Here is an 18,805-nt window from a genome sequence, read left to right on the forward strand (position 1 = left end):
CCACACTTTCTTCCTAACTTTGCAAAACTTTGTTGCCTGTCACTACCTCCTAAAGTTTTACATCTTTACCTCATTGTAATTCCCTTAAAAAAACAAAAAAACAAACAAACAAAAACTACTACTTACTGATTTAACCTGATGTAATTTTCCTAATGAAAATCTTTTATTTCTGTATCTGTTTGAATTGTGCAATATGGGTTTGTACTATACAAAATATGTATTTAACTTTTAATTGAAATGTATATTATGGATTTGTGCTCTTTCTGTACTGTGTATTTGTATTTCTCTGGAGCTTTTCTCCCCAGGACCCCATTGAAAAATGGGCTCCTTGTAGCCCAATGGACTATCCTGGAAAACAAACTGCAAATAAATAAATACATTTTGACTCTACTGGCTCTATCATCTCTTATCATAGCAAACATTGAGAGCAGGAACAGGACAGACTCTCCTAAATAGAAAGTGCATCCAGGGTTGTCTGTTGATCCACCTGTGCGGAACACCTCCTGGAGACATTTATCCTCCTTTCAAAACAGACAGGTGTAGAAATTCTGCTCCAGGGTTCCTTGCAAAAAGGTCTGGAAGGCAGATGCCTTCTCATTCCCCTGAATAGGATTGTATGCTTCTCTACCCTTTCATCTAATATCCAGAATTCTTCAAAAGATTCGAGAGGACTCCCCAAAAGTAATGATGTTGTCTCCCTTTTGGCCCAGCTAACACTGTTTCTCCCTTCTTCTGAAAATGACCAGTGACAGTTACTGCAGGTTTCCTTACTGACTGGATTTACTTATACAAGATAAGAGGTATTTGATACACCCCAACCTGAAAATACTTCAGTTGACTGCCTGGACGAAAAGAGACGATACCATTTTGGCACCTTTTCTCTGAGGACATGCAGCAGAGCCTAAAGAAGGCTAAAAACCTGCCACTAGTAGGAAGTCAAGTATGTGTAAGCAGAGAAGTTAGGATATCCTGCTTATGATATAACCATACATCTGACCAGCATACCAGAGCTTAGGCACCTTCCACTTACGCCATGTGTCTAACGTATGTCCCTAGCATGAAGGTGCTAGGGGTCCATAATGGATATAAAGTCATGAATTATGTCAAAACTTTCTTTTTTCCCACCACATAATTAAAACACCATTATATTATCCCTTGTTACATAAGCAAACTTATCATTTATAGAAAAGTAATCAAATCATATTAACAAGTTCACATTTGCAAACATTATACATGTCATATATTGTTATCTAGTATATAAACTGAGCAACATTACCTAAATTATTAATTTCCTCTCTTCTCTTAAACATCCTTCCCCCTCTAGAGCATTTTTTCTGGATATATTGTTCCCAGATAAAAAAGTAATCAAATCATATTAACAAGTTCACATTCGCAAACATTATATGTTGTGTAGTCCAATCCCACCTTCATTTTTACGTATGGGTTGACTCGGCCGATTTACAAGCTCGAAGACTTCTGGTTGGCTTGTGACTAAGCAGGTATCCCACAGTGCACTAGTACAAACCCCAGATCTCATTTGCCGTGTCGACGAGTTTGGTTGTGCTTCTCTTGGCTCTGGCTAAGTGTTAAAATTCGTCTATGTAAATTTTGTATTACATTTATTACGGTGTTGTAAGGTGATATTATCTTGGGCAGTAGTGTTGTTTGCCCTTTTCGGTGCATTCTTAGCTTAAACTGTTTGTTAGTTTGGTATCCTGTGTGCCAATTTAAAGTTGTTGTAGGTGCCGTTGCATTTTTTTTTCCTTATCAGGTAACTTGTTTGTGGCGGCTTTCCGCTGATAATTAACAGGGGCTCCTGTTATTCTGTTGTCTTTCTAGACCATTATTGGCAGCTTAGTTTCCTTAATCCGAGATTGTATTTTTGTCGGGGATCTGCTGGTTATTTGCTAAGGGTTGGAGTTCCTCCCGTAGTACGTTAGTGTTTTCTTCTATTTGTTCCACATAGAGTTATATACAGTTTTCTGTGTGTGGGCGTTTTCTGGTCTGTTTAAATTAGAAGACCCAGTTTCTGTCTTACTGGGCTAGGCCTGTTTAAGTTAGAGGACCTAGTCCTCGTGGTACTTCTTTCTGTATGGCTAGGCCCGTTTTAATTACAGGACCTAAAAATTGTTACCACATAGTTATTTACAGTTTCTGTGTGTGTGTGTTTTCTGGTCTGTTTAAATTAGAAGACCTAGTTTCTGTTCCAACCGGGCTAGGCCTGTTTAAGTTAGAGGACCTAGTCCTCTTCCCTCATTCTTCTTCTTCTTCCTTGTGTGTGTGTGTGTGTGTGTGTGTGTGTGTGTGTGTGTGTGTGTGTGTGTGTGGTTGGGGGGATGGCTTAGTGGCTAAGGTGTTTGCCTTACAAACACAAGGTGCAGGGTTTGAGTCTCACAAGGGATAATTGGCTAGGCTTAAAATGGCTTGCAAGGGCAGTTAGTTTAGTACTAAACTATGAACCTATAAAGGATACTTAGATTCTGATTCGTTTTTTTCTGGTTGGGAGGGTGGCCTAATGGTTAAGGTGTTTGCCTTATAAACACAAGGTGCAGGGTTTGAGTCTCACAAGGGATAATTGGCTAGGTTTAAAATGGCTCGCAAGGGCAGTTAGCCTAGTATTAATCTATGAACCTATGTGAAATGTCTAAAGAGAGGTAAGGAGCACAAACCTTCGGGTTTTAAGAAGTGCATGAAATGCTCCCAAAAGATGTCTTTAATGGATGGCCACAGTAGCTGTGTCTACTGTTTAGGGGCCATGCACCTGCAGGAATTGTGCTTGTTCTGCCATGCTTTCTCTCCAAGGGTGTTACAGGAGAGAAAGAACAAGCTTATACTCAAGGGTCTACTAAAACCATCTTTTGAGGAAGTTCTATCCAGTTCTTCGGCTTCCTCCAAGTCTGGCAAATCTAAGTCTTCAAAAAGGCCTTCTCCAGTGCCGGCTGGTGTCTCGGAGCCCAACAGCCAAAATCTTCCTCCTCGACCCCACTGCCTTCGGAGCCGAAGGAGAGCACTATTGTGGTGTCAGTCGGTTCCAAGTGTTTCGGAGCCAATCTCGTTACCGATTGAATCAGCAATTGTATCTGCTTCTCTGAGCCGGTCAGTGGATTCCCTACCGATTTCGGTGTTACTAAAGTCTCCAGTGCCCCCTAGATCAAGATCCCCTACTATGTGTTCCAGAACTTCCAGGAGCCTTTCGGAAGAAGATGTGGAGAGGGTAGTGTTGAGACTCCTGAAGTAGTCTGCCTTACCAAAATTATTGTTGGCTGTGACCCAGTTGGCTCGGGAGCCAGTCGATCCAGCTTTGCCCTTCTCTGCTATTCCTCCTCTGAGCCATGTTGGGCCCTTTGGAACCGGAGTGCTTGGTACCACCGGAGGTACTGTTGGTTCCATCTCCCATTGCCACTGTTTTGGAGCCGGGTTCGGCTCTGACACGCTCTGTGCCATCCGTCGTGTCCAGGGGCCGAAGCTCTCCTGACTGGGAGGGTTAGAATCGATCTTCTTTGGTTCCGAGCCTTCCTTTCGCTGCATCGGCCAGGGTGAGCTCGGACTCTGCATCTATATCGGAGCCGACGGCTCTGGCTCCGATGTCCACCTTTGTCTATTCGGAGTGGGGGAGGTCTTCGGAGCCAGAGAGGTCAGCATTTGAGATGATGAGGAGCATGCTGTCTCATTCTCCAGCCCCTACCAGTAGTACCAGCACTCTTCCCACGAGAGCACCCACTTCGGTCTCAGCCCCTACTCTCTCCGGAGACAGCAGAGACCCTCAGCCTCAGGAGCCATCGGCTGGTAGCCCCCACTCTTCCAAGGCCTCCCCGGAATGCCCTTTTGAGGAGCCTCCCCGGAAGAGGCTATGTAAGAGGAAGCATGTTGACTCCCAGGATGAGTCCTTGACATCGGACACTGACCTCGTGGAGTCGGAAGGGTCCCCCAAGTCGTCCTCTGATGATGTCTCCTTCATGGACATCTTGGAGATTCTTAAGCAGAGGTGTGACTGGCCCAGTGTCAACACTTCTGATGAGGAGTTGGTGTACCTGAAGACTTTCGGGTCTCAACCCTCTACCTCTTGGGTGTCTCCATCTTTTGACGAACTAATGGATCTAGTTAGTCGAAAGGTGTGGGATACTCCTGATGCTGTGGAGCCAGTCCCCAGGAGACCCAATAAGTTTCTGTCTGCCCCTCTTGGTAAAGAGTTTTTGTCTAAGGCGTTCCCATAGAGGCCATGGTGGTAGCAACAGCCACAAGGAAGGAGCTGGTGGAGACTTCTTCCTCTGTTCATCCGCCAAATAAGGATTCTCGACAGATGGACAGATTTGGGAAGCATATCATTAGTTCAGCGGCATTTACCCTTTGATCGTTGAACTGTCTCACTCACTTCATGAGATTACAGAGGGATCTCCTCAAGGATTTAGGAAATTCTATACAAGGTGCATGTACTGAGGGAGTCTCTGACAAGATCTCTGCTCAGTTGTCCACCTTAAGTTCTATAGTTAACTCCTCCATGTGGCTTATCTCCTATACGGCTGATGGAGCGAATAGAGCAAGTGGGTTCAGGAGTTGCCCTGAGGTGTCACTCCTGGATGCGCTTGTGTAATTTTGCGGAAACTTTCACCAACACCCCATTTGATGGTTTCTCATTGTTTGGTTCCAAGTTGAAGGACACACTCACTCGGTGTGAGCAAGAAGGAAAGACGCTTTCTGCCATGGGAGTACGTTTTACTGTTCCCTCTCGACCATACCCCAAAGGTCAAAGGGGTGGTAAAATGTGGTTCAAAAAGTCCCAGAGGGTCTTTCCGAACACACAGGGTGAATCCTCCTTCAGAGGCAGAGGAGGAGGAAATGGGAGATGTCGCCCTAGAGGCAGGAGCGGTCCACAATATCAGCAAGGCCATGATTCCTTTCGGGGATGGCCTTATCAGCACTCCTGATGTGAGGCCCGACTGTGTTTCTCTGGGACTGGTCGGGGGTCACATTTCTTTGTCTCCAGAAGCCTGGCTAAATATCACTTAAGACAAGTGGGTACAAAAGTTGTTACCAGAGGCTATATCATACCCTTTTCCCTTCCACCGTTTATTCCCAAATGTACCACCCAGTCACAGGGATCAGGCAACTGTGAAGATCAACAAGTTGCTTTTAAAAAGAGTCATCCAGTCCGTCTCAGCAGACCAGATAGGATCCAGAACTTACTCCAGGTTCTTTTTATTACCAAAACGAACCGGAGGTTGGAGGCCAATCTTGGATCTCAGCAGGTTAAACGAATCCGTGAAGAAGGACAAGTTTCAGATGGTAACTCTGCAGTTGATCCTCCCGTTGTTAGGGAAAGACTATTGGATGTGCTCTCTAGATCTCCAAGACGCCTACTACTATATAAAAATGGACAAAGACGTCCAGGAGCCATCTGCGCTTCCGGCTGGGAGCCAGTCATTATCAGTTTCGTGCTGTGCCCTTTGGTCTCACCACAGCCCCCAGGGTGTTCACCAAATGCATGGCAGTAGTGACAGCTCACCTGAGACGTCATGGATTCCAGGTGTTTCCGTATTTAGACGACTGGCTCCTGACAGCCCCCACCAGGCATCTACTCCTCCAAAACAGAGACGCCACTATTCAACTTTGTGCTCAGTTAGGGATCTCCATAAATTGGAAAAAATCTGCATTATTGCCCTCTCAATCTGTGATTTTTATAGGCACAGAGGTAGACACAGTGAACATGACAGCTCGTCTCCCCGCCGACAGGGCACAAAACTCAATCTTTCAAATTCACCGTCTTCTTCCATTGCGGAAGGTCAAAGTGAAGTGGGTTCTTCAGCTCCTTGGGACTATGGCTTCCACCATTCTATTAGTACCATTAGCCAGGTTGCACATGAGAATTCTCCAGTGGCTTCTGTCTTCCCAATAGTCCTTCCAATATCTAATGCTGAGTCATCCTATCCTGCTGACGAAATCATGCAAGAAGGACCACCTTTGGTGGATAGCTGCCAACCAGATCATGGGCGCTCCCTTTGTTCCTGCACAACCCATTGCCACTGTGACCACGGATGCCTCCCAGATCTGGTGGGGGGCATTATCTCGGCAGGACTGTCCAAGGCACATGGCAAGAATATGAGGCTCACCTGCATGTCAGTGTTCTGGAGATGAGGGTGGTGCTCCTGGTGTTGTAAGCACTTCAAGACCTTCTTTTTCTCGGGACTATTGCGATACAATCAGACAGCATGTTGGTAGTTTGGTATATTAACAAACAGGGCGGTACCAAATCTTACCCACTCTGTCGAGAGGCCATGCGAGTTTGGGCATGGGCGATTTCTTCCCAGTGCTTTCTGGGTGCAATGCACATTCCAGGGATGACCAACGTGATAGCCGACAAGCTCAGCTGAGCGATCCTACTGCCTCACGAGTGGTCTCTGAAACAGGAAACAACGGAACAGATTTTCCGCAAATGGGGACAGCCTTGCTGCGACCTCTTTTCCAGCCCAGTCAGTACCAAATGCAGCAGCTATTTTCCCTTCATTCCCCCTCTGGGGGAGACACCCAGAGATGCTGTGGCTTATGATTGGTCCATGGGACTTCTGTATGCTTTTCCTCCATTTCTTCTCATTTCCAAAGTGATTCAGAAAGCCAGTCAGCTGGGAAGCAAATTAATCCTCATTACTCATTACTGGCCTCGTCAAGTCCGGTTCCGTTTTCTCGAGCCTCTTCTCTTGAACGATCCTTGGATCCTGGACCCAGCTCCAGATCTGTTGACTCACATGTCAGGTTCGTTACATCCCTCAATCCACACCCTTAGGTTGACAGCGTGGCTGCTCCAGTTCCATCCCTAGTCAGGCTTCATGATGTATCATCCTCAGTGTCACATATTCTTATGTCCTCCCGTAAACCTTCAGCTAGGAGGCTGTATGACAGTAAATGGAAAAGATTTTCTATTTGGGCACAGAAAATGAATGTAGATCCCTAAACTGCTTCTATCCCTGTGATTTTGGAATTTCTCTCTGAGCTTTTTCAACAAGGAGCTGCCACCGCCACTATTGGAGTCCAATTGGCGGCGATTTCTTATTTTTAATTAGGGTTTCCAGATAATTTAATGTCTCATAAGCTATGCAAGACCTTTTTGAAAGGAATCACTCTTTTGAGACCACCACTGCAAGAACCTGTAGCTTCTTAGGATTTAAATTTTGTGTTGTCCAAACTGACTTTTCCCCCGTTTAAACCTTCACACTCATCTTCATTGAAATTTTTGTCTTGGGAGACTTTGTTTTTGGTAGCTATTATGTCAGCTAGACGGGTATCGGAGCTACAAGCCTTGTTTGTTAAGCCACCTTATTTGATCTTTCACAAGGACAGGGTGTCACTGCGTACTAATCCCTCCTTTGTCCCCAAAGTTTGTTCTCTTGCTACCTTAAATCAGTCCGTAGAACTCCCAGTGTTCTTCCCTAATCACTGTAATGCAGCTGAATACCGTTTTCATCAGCTGGACTTTCATAGACAACTACGTTTTTATTTACAGCGGACCAAGGAATTTAAGAAATCAGATCAACTATTCATTTCCTTTTCTGACTCCAGATTGGGCTTACCAGTTGCTAAAGTGACACTATCTAACTGGATTTCAAGTTGCATAGCCTTTATCTACAGTTCGGAGGGCAGACCTTTACCCTGCAGGATCAAGGCTCATTCTACCAGGTCACTGTCTACCTCTGCAGCCTTTCAAGCCAGGGTCCCACTTGATAATATTTGTGCAGCAGCTACGTGGGCTAACCCTCACACTTTTATTACACATTACAAATTGGATTTAGCATCCAGGGGTAGAGCATCCTTTGACTCCATGGTGCTTAGGATTATTTTCCAGTGAGCCACTCAAGAATAAGGCGCTAGGGACGCTGTCCCATATGTAAAAATGAAGGTGAGATTGGACTACACAACATAAAGAAGTTATGTACTCACCATAACGTTCCATGTTGGTAGTCCATCTCACCCTTCATTTTTACCAACCCGCCCTTCTACCCCTATCCTGGAAGATCTGGAGATAATAATAATAATAATAATTTGGTTATTTTTGGTTGGAGATCCTTTAGTATTGGTTTGTCTGTTATGGGTTTTTTCTTCTAGTGAGCAGCAAGCAAGGTCTGGGGTTTGTACTGGTGCACTATGGGATACCTGCTTAGCCACGAGCCAACCAGAAGTCTTCGAGCTTGTAAATCAGCCGAGTCGGAGCCGAGGATCGGTTCCGAACCCATATGTAAAAATGAAGGGTGAGATGGACTACCAACATGGAATGTTATGGTGAGTACATAACTTCTTTATGTCATATATTATGTATTATATAAACTGAGCAACATACCTAAATTATTAATTTCCCGTCTTCTCTTAAACGTCCTTCCTCCTCCAGAGCATTTTATTCTGCATATATTATTTCCACAATTTCCTTTTTTCTATGTAATTTACTCCTACTCTTTTTTGAAGATCTCAATTCATTTTCTTTTCTCTCTGTTACAATATTCACCACTTCACATGTGGTTAGTTTAGGTTTTGATTTCCATTTTCTGTAATTGTTTTTTTTGACAGTCACCAGAATTAAACTTAAGGCCTTATTGTGTCTAGGCAGTTCAGATCCTGTATCCCAGCTCAAATAAATCATTTCCTTAGTTATACTAATTTGCTTGCCCAGTATACCTGACAGAGTACTCTGTAGGGAATTTATAGTCTGCCAAGTCATTATATTCTCAAAACATGTTTCCAGTTACCTCTTTCTTCCCCATCACATGTGCCCTCTACCTGATTTTTTTTTGGAATTTGCTTGGGGTATAAAAGTATCTATGCAAGATCTTCCATGCAAAACTCCTAAATCTTCTAGATTTTGTTGCATATTTGGGAACCATGAATTGCATATCTAATCTCTCTTCCTAATCATTTCTGACTTCTGACTGACTCCTGTAGTTGTCATGCAGTATTTTATATGCCCTAAAAAGTATCCCTTTTTTAACAGTAGTTTCTGTTCTAGAATCACTTAAACTCCACCAATGCACGTCTTTCATTTAAGATTCTCCTATCCCTTTCTATTTGTCTATGCTCTAATATCAGTTCCTGACAGGAAAGGCAGTCACTATCCTGCAATCCAAATGCCTTCTTGAAAACCTTTTATAAGGTTCCAGATTCCCTTAAATTTTTATATAAGAACTCATCCTGTGATCCTGCTGTAAATTTGCTTTCCACTGAAAAACCTACCACGCTGCTCCCCTCTTCAAATATTCTGCCATGGTGACAAAGGCAGCAGAGCTATTGATATGGTAAAATATATAATTCGGGTCTGTATCATGGCATCAAAAAAGCCTTTACTCGAAAAGCTTTAACATCGAAAATGCCGGTAATAGAAGTCGCTTTTGTGAGATTGCAGTACAGTGAAAATTGAAAAATTTGCCCTTTCCTCACTGTAGTGCGATCTTGGAGTTGGTATATATAATTAGCGGGGGGGGGGGGTACAGCCCCTCACAAAATCGAGGTCTATCATCGGCGATGTTAAAGCCGTTCGAGTAAAGGCTTTTTCAATGCCGTGATATAGACCCTATAATTCTGATGCCTTGACTTTTTTGTGTCATAAGTTATCATACTCATATGACCAGGTAACTTTTATCAGTTTTGGCAGAATTAAACAAGGTCCTGTCAGATTTGCCAGAGTCAGAGAATAAGTCATCTACCTTGTCTCTGCTAACTTCTGCATGTGAAGTAGCTATAACTTGATTAAATGGTGTTATGATGCAGCTAATGCCTTATCCAGAGCAGCTCCTACTGGCTCTGTGCTTAGAGTCTATTAGTTAAGACATCATTCCTTACCTGAGAATGTCAAAGCTAAGCTCACTGTCTATGCTCAGATAAGGAACACCTTTTTGGTTCTGGTGCTGTGGACCTTTTTAAAAGGTTACAAGAGACAGATAAGGCAGTATTTTAGGCAAATCTTTCTAATCTGTTGTACCAAAGTTTCAAGTGAACTACCCTTCAAAAGCTGGCCCCTTTTTTCAAAATGAGCAAAAATCAATTCAAAGGGTAAAAGGTCCAGTAAAAAAAAATAATCCAGGATAAGTCCCAGCAGGATTCCAAGGGATCTAAACCTCCATTTACTGACAAGCCAGCCTCTTTATGACTGTTCTACATTGCCCCCCACCTCAGCTAATCTTCCATTCCTTTCCTTTCTCAAAAGCTTTCTGCATTATCCTTTGATCTTTCCACTGCCCCATAGGTTTTCACAAAAGTGCCTTGCTGTTGTCATTGCCTTTTGCAGACTTCAAGGAATTCCAATTTTCCATTAAATGGGCAATCTTCTCAGTAAGATTCCTTCAGGGGAGGTTTTGTTGCAAGAACTACAGTTCACAGTAGACATCCTACACTGTGTGGGGTTCACCTTAAACCTCAAGAAGTCTGTTATTTCCATCCCAGGATCTGATTTTTTCCTGAATGTAGACTCAATGTCACAATCATCTTCCCCCAAATTGGGTCTATTTTCTGTCAGAGCATCTCCAGTGCCTTCATCCTTTGGATGTGACCTCAGCAAGAGAGATTTTGAGGGTCCTGGGTATATACGTATATACATACATACGTACATGCAAATATTTCAAGCACGGGCATTAATGCCCTTCTAGCTTGCCAATATACCAAAACACTTGTTCCCATAATAAGTATCCAGGCAGTTCTTAAAAATATCTAAACTAGAACTTGCTTTAATGTAATTTGGTAGTCTCTTCCATGCATCAGCTACTCTGTCAGAGAACCAATTAGTCGTCTTCTTCTTCTTCTTTCGGCTTTTCCCGGTTAGGGGTTGCCACAGCAGATCACCTTGTCCGCTCATGATTGGCAGTGGAGTTTTACGGTGTCGAGTTGCCAGCCCGGCACCCAACCTTCCACAGAAGGCACACACATGCACACACTCACACCTAGGGACAATTTAGAGTGTCCAATCCACCTGCAGCATGTCTTTGGGATGTGAGAGGAAACCCACGCATCCACAGGGAGGACATGCAGACTCCGCACAGAAGGCCAGCCGACGATCGAACCAGAGAACCTCTTGCTGTGAGGTGGCAATGCTAGCCACCCTCAGAGAACCAATTAGTAAAAAAAAAAAAAAAAAAAAAAACGAACCATTTAGTACATTTCTCATTCCTGTAGAATCTCCTACATAGGTTGTGTGATGATGCTCTAGTACTTTTTATTAACACCAAACATTTGGCACTAAATGCCCTATATACCTGAATAAGATCTCCTCTTAGATATCTGTAAGAGGCATTGTACAAGTTTAGCTATTTTAGTCTTTCATAATAACTTAAATTTTCGCATCTGTGCATGCCCTTAGAATGTTTTTGCTGTACTCTTTCCAGTTTACTCATGCTTCTTTTCTTATTTCCATATTGTTATTCCATACTCAAGTTTGGGTCTAATGTAACTAACAAATAATGACTTCATTATTTTTGATTTCCTAGATTTTATAATTTTTTTATACAGCCTATAGTTTTAAAACTATCATTAACCAATTGGTTGATATGATTAGAAAAAATCATAGCTGAATCTACCCATATACCCAGGTCCTTAAATGAGTCTACAGTTTAAATCACTGTGTGCTGTATTAAATATTCACCTTTCAATTTATGCTTACCAGATCTTATATGCTTAGTTTTTGATGCATTTATCAGCATATTATTCTTCTGTGCCCAAATAGTCAGTTTAGTGAAGTTATTTTGCAGATATGCCTTATCTGTAACACATGTAATCATTTTACTCAATTTCAGGTCATCTGTAGAACACCTCAGATGAAAAAGTTAGGTCTGAAAGATACAATCCAAACAAGTAAAGGCCTAGGACAGAGCCCATTGGGACACCCTGACTGTAACCAAGGCTTTCGCTTGTCCAGTTGCTGTATGATACTTGCCATGTCCTATTTGTAAGCCATGCAGCTATCCATCTTATCAAGAGTACATCAATACCAAGTTGTACTAATTTATTGATAAGTGTTGTGTATGACCGTGTCAAATGCTGAAGTTAAATCTATATAAATTACACCACAGCACAATGTTTCATTCATAGCTGTTATTATATTGTTATAGAACATCATGTTACAGGTGGTAATAGATCTGTTTTCAACATATGCATGCTAATATATGGTTTCAAGTCCCAGCCTATCCAGTTCTGACAGTAACTTATCCAATATTACCTTTTCCATTGTTTTTCTACAACATGAAAGTAGGCTTAAGGGTCTGTATGACTCTAGGTTTATCGTACTGCCCTTGCCCTTGAAAACAGGTTTAATAAGCGCATGTCTCCAATCTTGAGGAATCTCCCCATATTTATATGATCTAGTGAATAATAGATATAATGGTACTGTAAGTTCTTGCTGAAGTGTTCACAGGTGATTGTTACTAATTCTGTCTCCTCCCTGTGCTTTGTTTGGATCCATTTTGCACAGTTCGTTTTCAATATAATCTAATTTGATTCCAGTATCTGGGGTTACCTGGATGTCACTAGGACCACTTACCACCCCCTTTTGTGGAGCCAAACTGTTTTGCATAAGATTTTGTAAATATATCTATAATCTGTTGTGTCTGAGAATAAATTTTAGAATCTGCACACAGTTTATAAATTTGTGTCTTTACTCCTTCCACATCTTGCTTATCTGTAAAAAGGTTTCCTATTATGCTAAATATCTTTATATTAATTTTCATCAAATTTTTCTTGATCTTGTCTCACACTATGCTTAATCTGTTTATCCAGCTTGTTTATTTCAGTTTTCAAAGTTGTAACAATTCTTGTTATGCCCTTTACCAGCCTCTAGATGAGGAAGATTCATTGTTTTTTTCAGTTCAGTTTAGATGCAGCACTGCCACCCTGTAGACTTCCCAGTTCCTCTCTTGACCTTCATCGATAAGAAATTCTTATGGCAGATCAGACAGATGTCTTTCAATCCAGGAAGTCCCTCTTCTGATTCTTCACCCTTGCCAGGAGATGTACACAGATGCATTTATCTAATCTGCATTGAGCTCGTATTCCAAGAACACACAGGCCCAGGATGTTGGTCAGCTTCAGACAGCTGGAGCCATATAAATATCAAGGAAATGAAAGATGTTATACAAGCAATTCATTCCTTGAGCCACCTCTGAACCCCTGGTCCTCTCCAAGTCTGCACAGACAGCACCACAGTTATGTGGTATATAAACAGTATATAAAGAAGCAGGGGGTCATAAAGTCATGTCTGCAAACTAGCCATGATAGCTTGAAATATTGCCATCCAGTACAGTCTCTTTCTTCAGGCAGTGTACATTCTCTTGGAGGGGAACACAGTGGCAGACCTTTTGAGCAGATCCCAAGTAGACCCTCAAGAATGGATGTTAGGCAGTCACCAGGAAGAGCTCCCTGTTTGTCAGTGAGATACTCCCCAGATAGATTTGCCTCCATCAAGAACAGATAACTCAGGATGTTTTTCTCGGGGGGGGGGGGGTACCATACCCGGTTGCATGGAAGACAGATGGCTGTGTCTTTTTCATTGAAGGGGAAGTCCTTTTATGCACCAACCATTTCTCTTATTGCCATGCCCTTCTTAGAAGAGAGAAGAACTAGACATAAATATTGCTGGTGACTCCCTTTTGGCCCAGACAGCACTGATTTCCCCTTCTCTTTCACCTAGCCAGAGGCAGTCATCACAAGTTACCTGACAGGATGGGCATACTCGCATAACACAAGGGCTCTCTAATTCCTCCAGAACTCCAAATTATTAGGTTAGTTTGGATGATATTGCCTGAATGGAATTAAAATCCTAATTCCCAGAGGACTTGCTACTGGTTCTATGAGAGGCTAGCAAATCTGCTTAAAAAAATCTTGAATTTTGAAACAGATAAGATTGTCTGCTTAGTGTCACAAGGACATTTGGGAACCTTATCAAGTGGGTATCCCTAACAGACTTATTTGTGTGAGCTGCTCAGTTTTGTATTAGCATTTTTGTGGTATCATATTTTCAGCATGTCTACCTTTAGATCCACCTCTATTTGCATATTTTGAGGTTGCACAGTTTTTGAAAGACGTCCTCCATGTTATACCTCCAAGAATAGCTATTCTTCCTCCTTGGGATGTAAATTATATCATAGAGAATCTTGTTCTTGCTCTTTTTAACCCACTGCTTCCATATCTCATAAGTTTTGTACTTGGAAGACTGTTTTGGTTTATCTCTGACATCAACAAAGAGGGTATCAGAGCTGCAGGCATTAATGGCTTCTCTACCTTTTCTCATCTTTCTTAAGGACAATATAACTCCTAGAACTAACCATTTCTTTATGCCTAAGGTGGTCCTTGAGATTTGCTTAATTCAGTCTATTAACCTTCCTACCTTTTGCCATTTTCTTTTGTCATTCTCATTAGAACAAAACAGAAAGACTTGCGCACTCTTTAGGTGTTGTCCAATTAGCATCTTAGCTGCCTGTGGACAAACCAGAATGTGTAAGACTCTGTCTCTTGCTCTCTCTGTCTCTCAGTTTTAGGTTCTGGAAAGAATGCAGGGAGATTAATAACTTGTCTGATTGTAAACTTTGAAACCACTTTAGGCCTAAAAGAAATGTTTGTTCTCAAAGAAACCCAGTCCTTGTGGAAAATGAGGTGGGTTTGACTTGTATCTAGTAGCTGGGACCTATGCATGTAGAATCTCAGAACTTCAAGTTGTCATACAGAGAACCATTACAAGTTCCTTATAGAAAGTGTTTTCTGAGTTGTCTCTGAAACAGTTCATTCATCTTCCTATTTCCTTTACTGTGGCAAAAGATATATGGGGGCGTCATCCCATCATTTATGATTTTTTTCTGCATTTATCCAGTATTGTGTAATTTTTTTTTTAAACGCGTTTATATTGAATTATCACTTGTGACCTAGGCCCATTTACATTTATATAAAAGTATTCAAACTGTATTAACAAGTTAAAATTAACAAACATTATACTTCACATATATTGCTATGTATCATATAACCGAAACAACATTACATAAATTATTCAGTTCCTGCCCCTTTTTAATGTTGATCAGAGTTATGCCAACTAATCTCATCTGTTTTCTCAGAGCTAAGAGCTGGTACATTTTTACTTCTGTCAGGATGGCTCTGCTGTTTTACGTTGCCTTTTGCTTTATAATCTGCTTAGTTCGTATTTTTTAAGTATTAAATTGACAGTATTACTGTGTAAAGTTTTTATACTGCTTCATTGCTTCTGCCATTTATAATTCTCTGATTCACAGCTGGAACTGAACTTCATTTCTGCATGCCTTTGTTAAAGTTATTTAGGTTTTTTTTTTTTTTGACAAATTCTTTGACAATTTTTTTTCTCCTTAGATTTTGGTGAGCTGAGCAAAAAGTTGGCTGAAGTTTGGAAGCAGCTTCTTGAGAAAGACAAGCTAGTAAGTTTCCAGTAATCGGTGTTCCTCCATTCATTCATTGAAAGTTTTTTTTTAGGACAAACAGGCATCCTGATATAACACTGGAGACTCACTGTAGTGCATCTGTGCTTTTAATTCATTATCTGTCCATTCCAGTTCAGATCTTGTTTCAGATGCAGCTGCACTCAGGAGCAACCATGCATTGTGGGTATATGCCATATCACATGCTCCATTAAGGAGGAGTACCTAACCGCTGAAGTCTACCAGTTCTTTTCTGCCTCTTGCACTGTTTCTGGCTTATGTAGTTCAAAGTTCCTGCATTTATTGCCTTAAAGCAAATCCACTGACTGTTTGACCACACAAGTATTGTCTCTACTGTCTAGTGAAGGAGCACAACAGTGAAGCATTGTTATGAGTGCCAGCAGTTCAACCCATCCATCCCACATATCTTGAGCTTTAATTAAAACAACAGTTTTTATTTTTCAATATATATCAGTATTAAAAAGATCACAAAAAAGAAAAAAAAAAAAAAGATTACAAAGACATGCATCTGGAGCGTTTCTCCCAGGGCCTCCGCTGAAAACTGGCTTTGTTCCAAGTCAGTCTTTCCCGGTTAACAAATTTTAAATAAAAATGAAAATAAATAAAAATGAATAAATAAAAAAAAATGTTTCTGTTGAATTCATAACATTGTGAATTTATGTTTTTGATGGTTCTTTTTTTTAGTTTGTGAATTTCAGAAGTCCATTCTGTCCAAAATTCATATCTAATGTCAGTTTTACTATACTTCTTAAAGGCATTCTTGGGTAATTTTTAGTGCAAGGTCCCAGGTTAGTCCAAATTCTCATTTATTCCACAGCCTAATAGCATGTATGGAAAAGCAAACAATAGAATCTGAAATATGTGCATGCCTGTGAGAACGTGTAAAATGCTGTAACAAAAAGTATAACTTGCTGAAAAGAATATAATTTTTGTTGGTTCTCATGTCATAAAAACACACAATTGGGGTACATCTGTAATTTGTGCTGCCTGTTTGAGAGAATGTTTTTCTCGCTACTTTTAGCTTACCCTGATAGTCAACTTTCTTCCTAGTCTGCCAGGTTCCGTAGGGTGTAGCTCAGAGTTGCATGTATTTCTTTTTTAATCCTGAAGCAGATCTGGCAGTGATTTCTTTTTTTATTTAAACTGCTTCTGCAAACAGATTATTGCTGCTTACTCCAGGCTCTCTGTTAAGGATGGGAAAGCATTGGATAAGTTAAGAAAGAAAATGTATTCTTCCAGTAGTTTAACGTGTGATTATAAACTGTTATGCTAAAGTATTTATTTTTGCCATTTGAAAACATACATAGGTTAATGCTTAACATACCTTTTTCTGAGGTAAAAAAATTCTTTGAATGCTTCTGCATCATCTGCTTCTTATATTAAACATATTTTAAAGTGTGCTTATGATGCTGCCAATTTTTCTCCAGAGTTGTTGCTTCTAGGTTAATATTGAGAAGATTGGCTTGGCTTTGATCTTAAAATAGTCCTGAAGATAAAACTGAGATTTTAAATTCTCCCTTAGATAAGGAGGTCCTGCTTGGTCCATCTACAGCTGAGGTTTTAAAGAACTGTGATGAAAAGGGAAAGCAGATTCAAGGAGTAACCCAGACTTTTCAACCCTTCCGTCTCAGGGCAAACAGAAATTTCCTTTCTTCCTCAGCTTCCTTTTTCAATAAGCAATTTAAGCAGCATGAAGCCATCAATCAATATTTTAAAAAGAAGTAAGTCTGAAAAAGTCAAGTCCAGTCCACTAAGTCAGCATGACTTTTTGCCTGTGATGGCTCTTCCACCATCCTACCCTGGCAACCTTGCCATCTCTCTAAGGCTTCATCTTCCTTTGAGGTACCAGACTGCTACAGACAAGTTTTAAATGTAATCTAACAGTGATGCACTTTTCAGTGGGAATCCCTCTTTCCTTTTCAGTGAATTCTTTCTTGACCAGTGAACAAAGTCTCTTTTTTCCTCCCATTCTGCACAGTATACTGGTAGAGGAAGTCCTAGAACCAAGTCACAGAACCAGTGGCTCATTGCTACTTGCGCAAAGGCATTTATTCACAAATTTGTCTGGTAACAAAAAGGAGAGGATCCTGGAGACCTGTACTGCATCTTTGCTTTATAAATCTTTTTGTCAAGATTCCAAAGTTCAAAATGTTATACATTCAGTCATTTGTACATCAGATCCTTTCCCTAGATTTCATGATAAAGCTAGATTCAAAAGATGCCATCACCACATTCCCATTGGCGAGTAGGTCTAGTGTTTTTAAGATTTGGTTTGTCTGTTACATTATCAGTTCTCTGTTTTACCATTTGGACTTCCACTCACCAAGGGTATTCACAAAGTGTCTAGCTCCAGTCATTGCTTATTACAGATTTCTAGGCATCCACATTTTTCAATAGGTGGGTGATTGTTTAATCTTTGCAGACTGTTTTGCTGACTGTCAGGAGTCTTAAGCAGCTGTTCTGAATCTTCTTCTGAGTTTTCTAATCAGCTTTCAGAAGTCTTCTCTCATCCTTTCTTACAGAATTGTATTCCTGGGATGTCTTTTAGAGTCTGACTTGGGAAGAGATGTTTCAGTAATTCTTCTGGAGTTTCTCCAGTCAAAGCATATCTGAAAGGGAATTTCTCAGGATTTTGGGTATGTCATCTGTGATTTTTATGATTCCCCTGACCAGACTCCACAAAAGGAATGTGCAGAGTGGTAGCTCTAATCAGTCTAGATTCAGCATCTACACCCTTTGTCCTTTCAGATTCCCAGTAATGAGATTTGTAAAGATGGAGGTTCTGTAGTGGGTAGACTGTATATATCTCTTGCTATCCAGATCTCCAGATGTTCATCGTGTTTCACTGTTGCAGTCATTACACTTGGGTTATCCTGCTGGCAGGCTACCCGCAGTCGGCCTGAATTCCAAAGTCTTGGTCTGGCGTCGGTTGCTGTCGCCTCTTCCCTGACGTCAGTGTGCCAGGGGTATAAAAGATGCAGCCGACGCCATTTTCTTCAGCCTTTCTTGCCGCGTGGTGCCCGAAGCAAAAGCAGTTCGCAAGTGCCGGTCGGCCGACTCCTGAGATTTTCAAAAACGAATTTCAGATCCGAAGTCTTCATTAAAGCTAAGTATCCCGTTGGGGAAACTTTTTTCTTGCTCCAGACTAATGTCAGAAAAAGTTAACAATTGTATTTCTTGTAGGAAGCAAATACGTCATAAGGATTTTCATTCTTACTATATTCCTTGCCTAGGCCCTGATCACAACGTTGCTAGCTGTCGGTTTTGCACTAGATTTAACCAATGCACTATTAAGTGTTGGTACGATTTTACCTTTCATTACTTTGGCCGAAGATTCAATTATATAATGCTGTTGGAACAACCGACGACCGGAGTTTATAAAAAGCGCA

The 18,805-nt window shown here is 41.2% G+C and overlaps 1 protein-coding gene across 2 annotated transcripts in view; it reads left to right on the forward strand.

Moving 5' to 3' along the window:
• The window catches only part of LOC122797858 (HMG domain-containing protein 4-like), a 1,182,248-nt gene that overhangs the window by 486,287 nt on the left and 677,156 nt on the right, over positions 1 to 18,805 (forward strand). For both annotated transcript variants that reach the window (XM_044066383.1, XM_044066391.1), the window contains exon 4: positions 15,331 to 15,395. In XM_044066383.1, coding sequence (XP_043922318.1) covers positions 15,331 to 15,395 — 65 coding nt within the window. The remainder of the gene's footprint in view (positions 1 to 15,330; positions 15,396 to 18,805) is intronic.

Source organism: Protopterus annectens, chromosome 1.part0 (assembly GCF_019279795.1).
Source record: "Protopterus annectens isolate FY-2018-M chromosome 1.part0, PAN1.0, whole genome shotgun sequence".
NCBI classification, from domain to species: Eukaryota; Metazoa; Chordata; order Ceratodontiformes; family Protopteridae; genus Protopterus; species Protopterus annectens.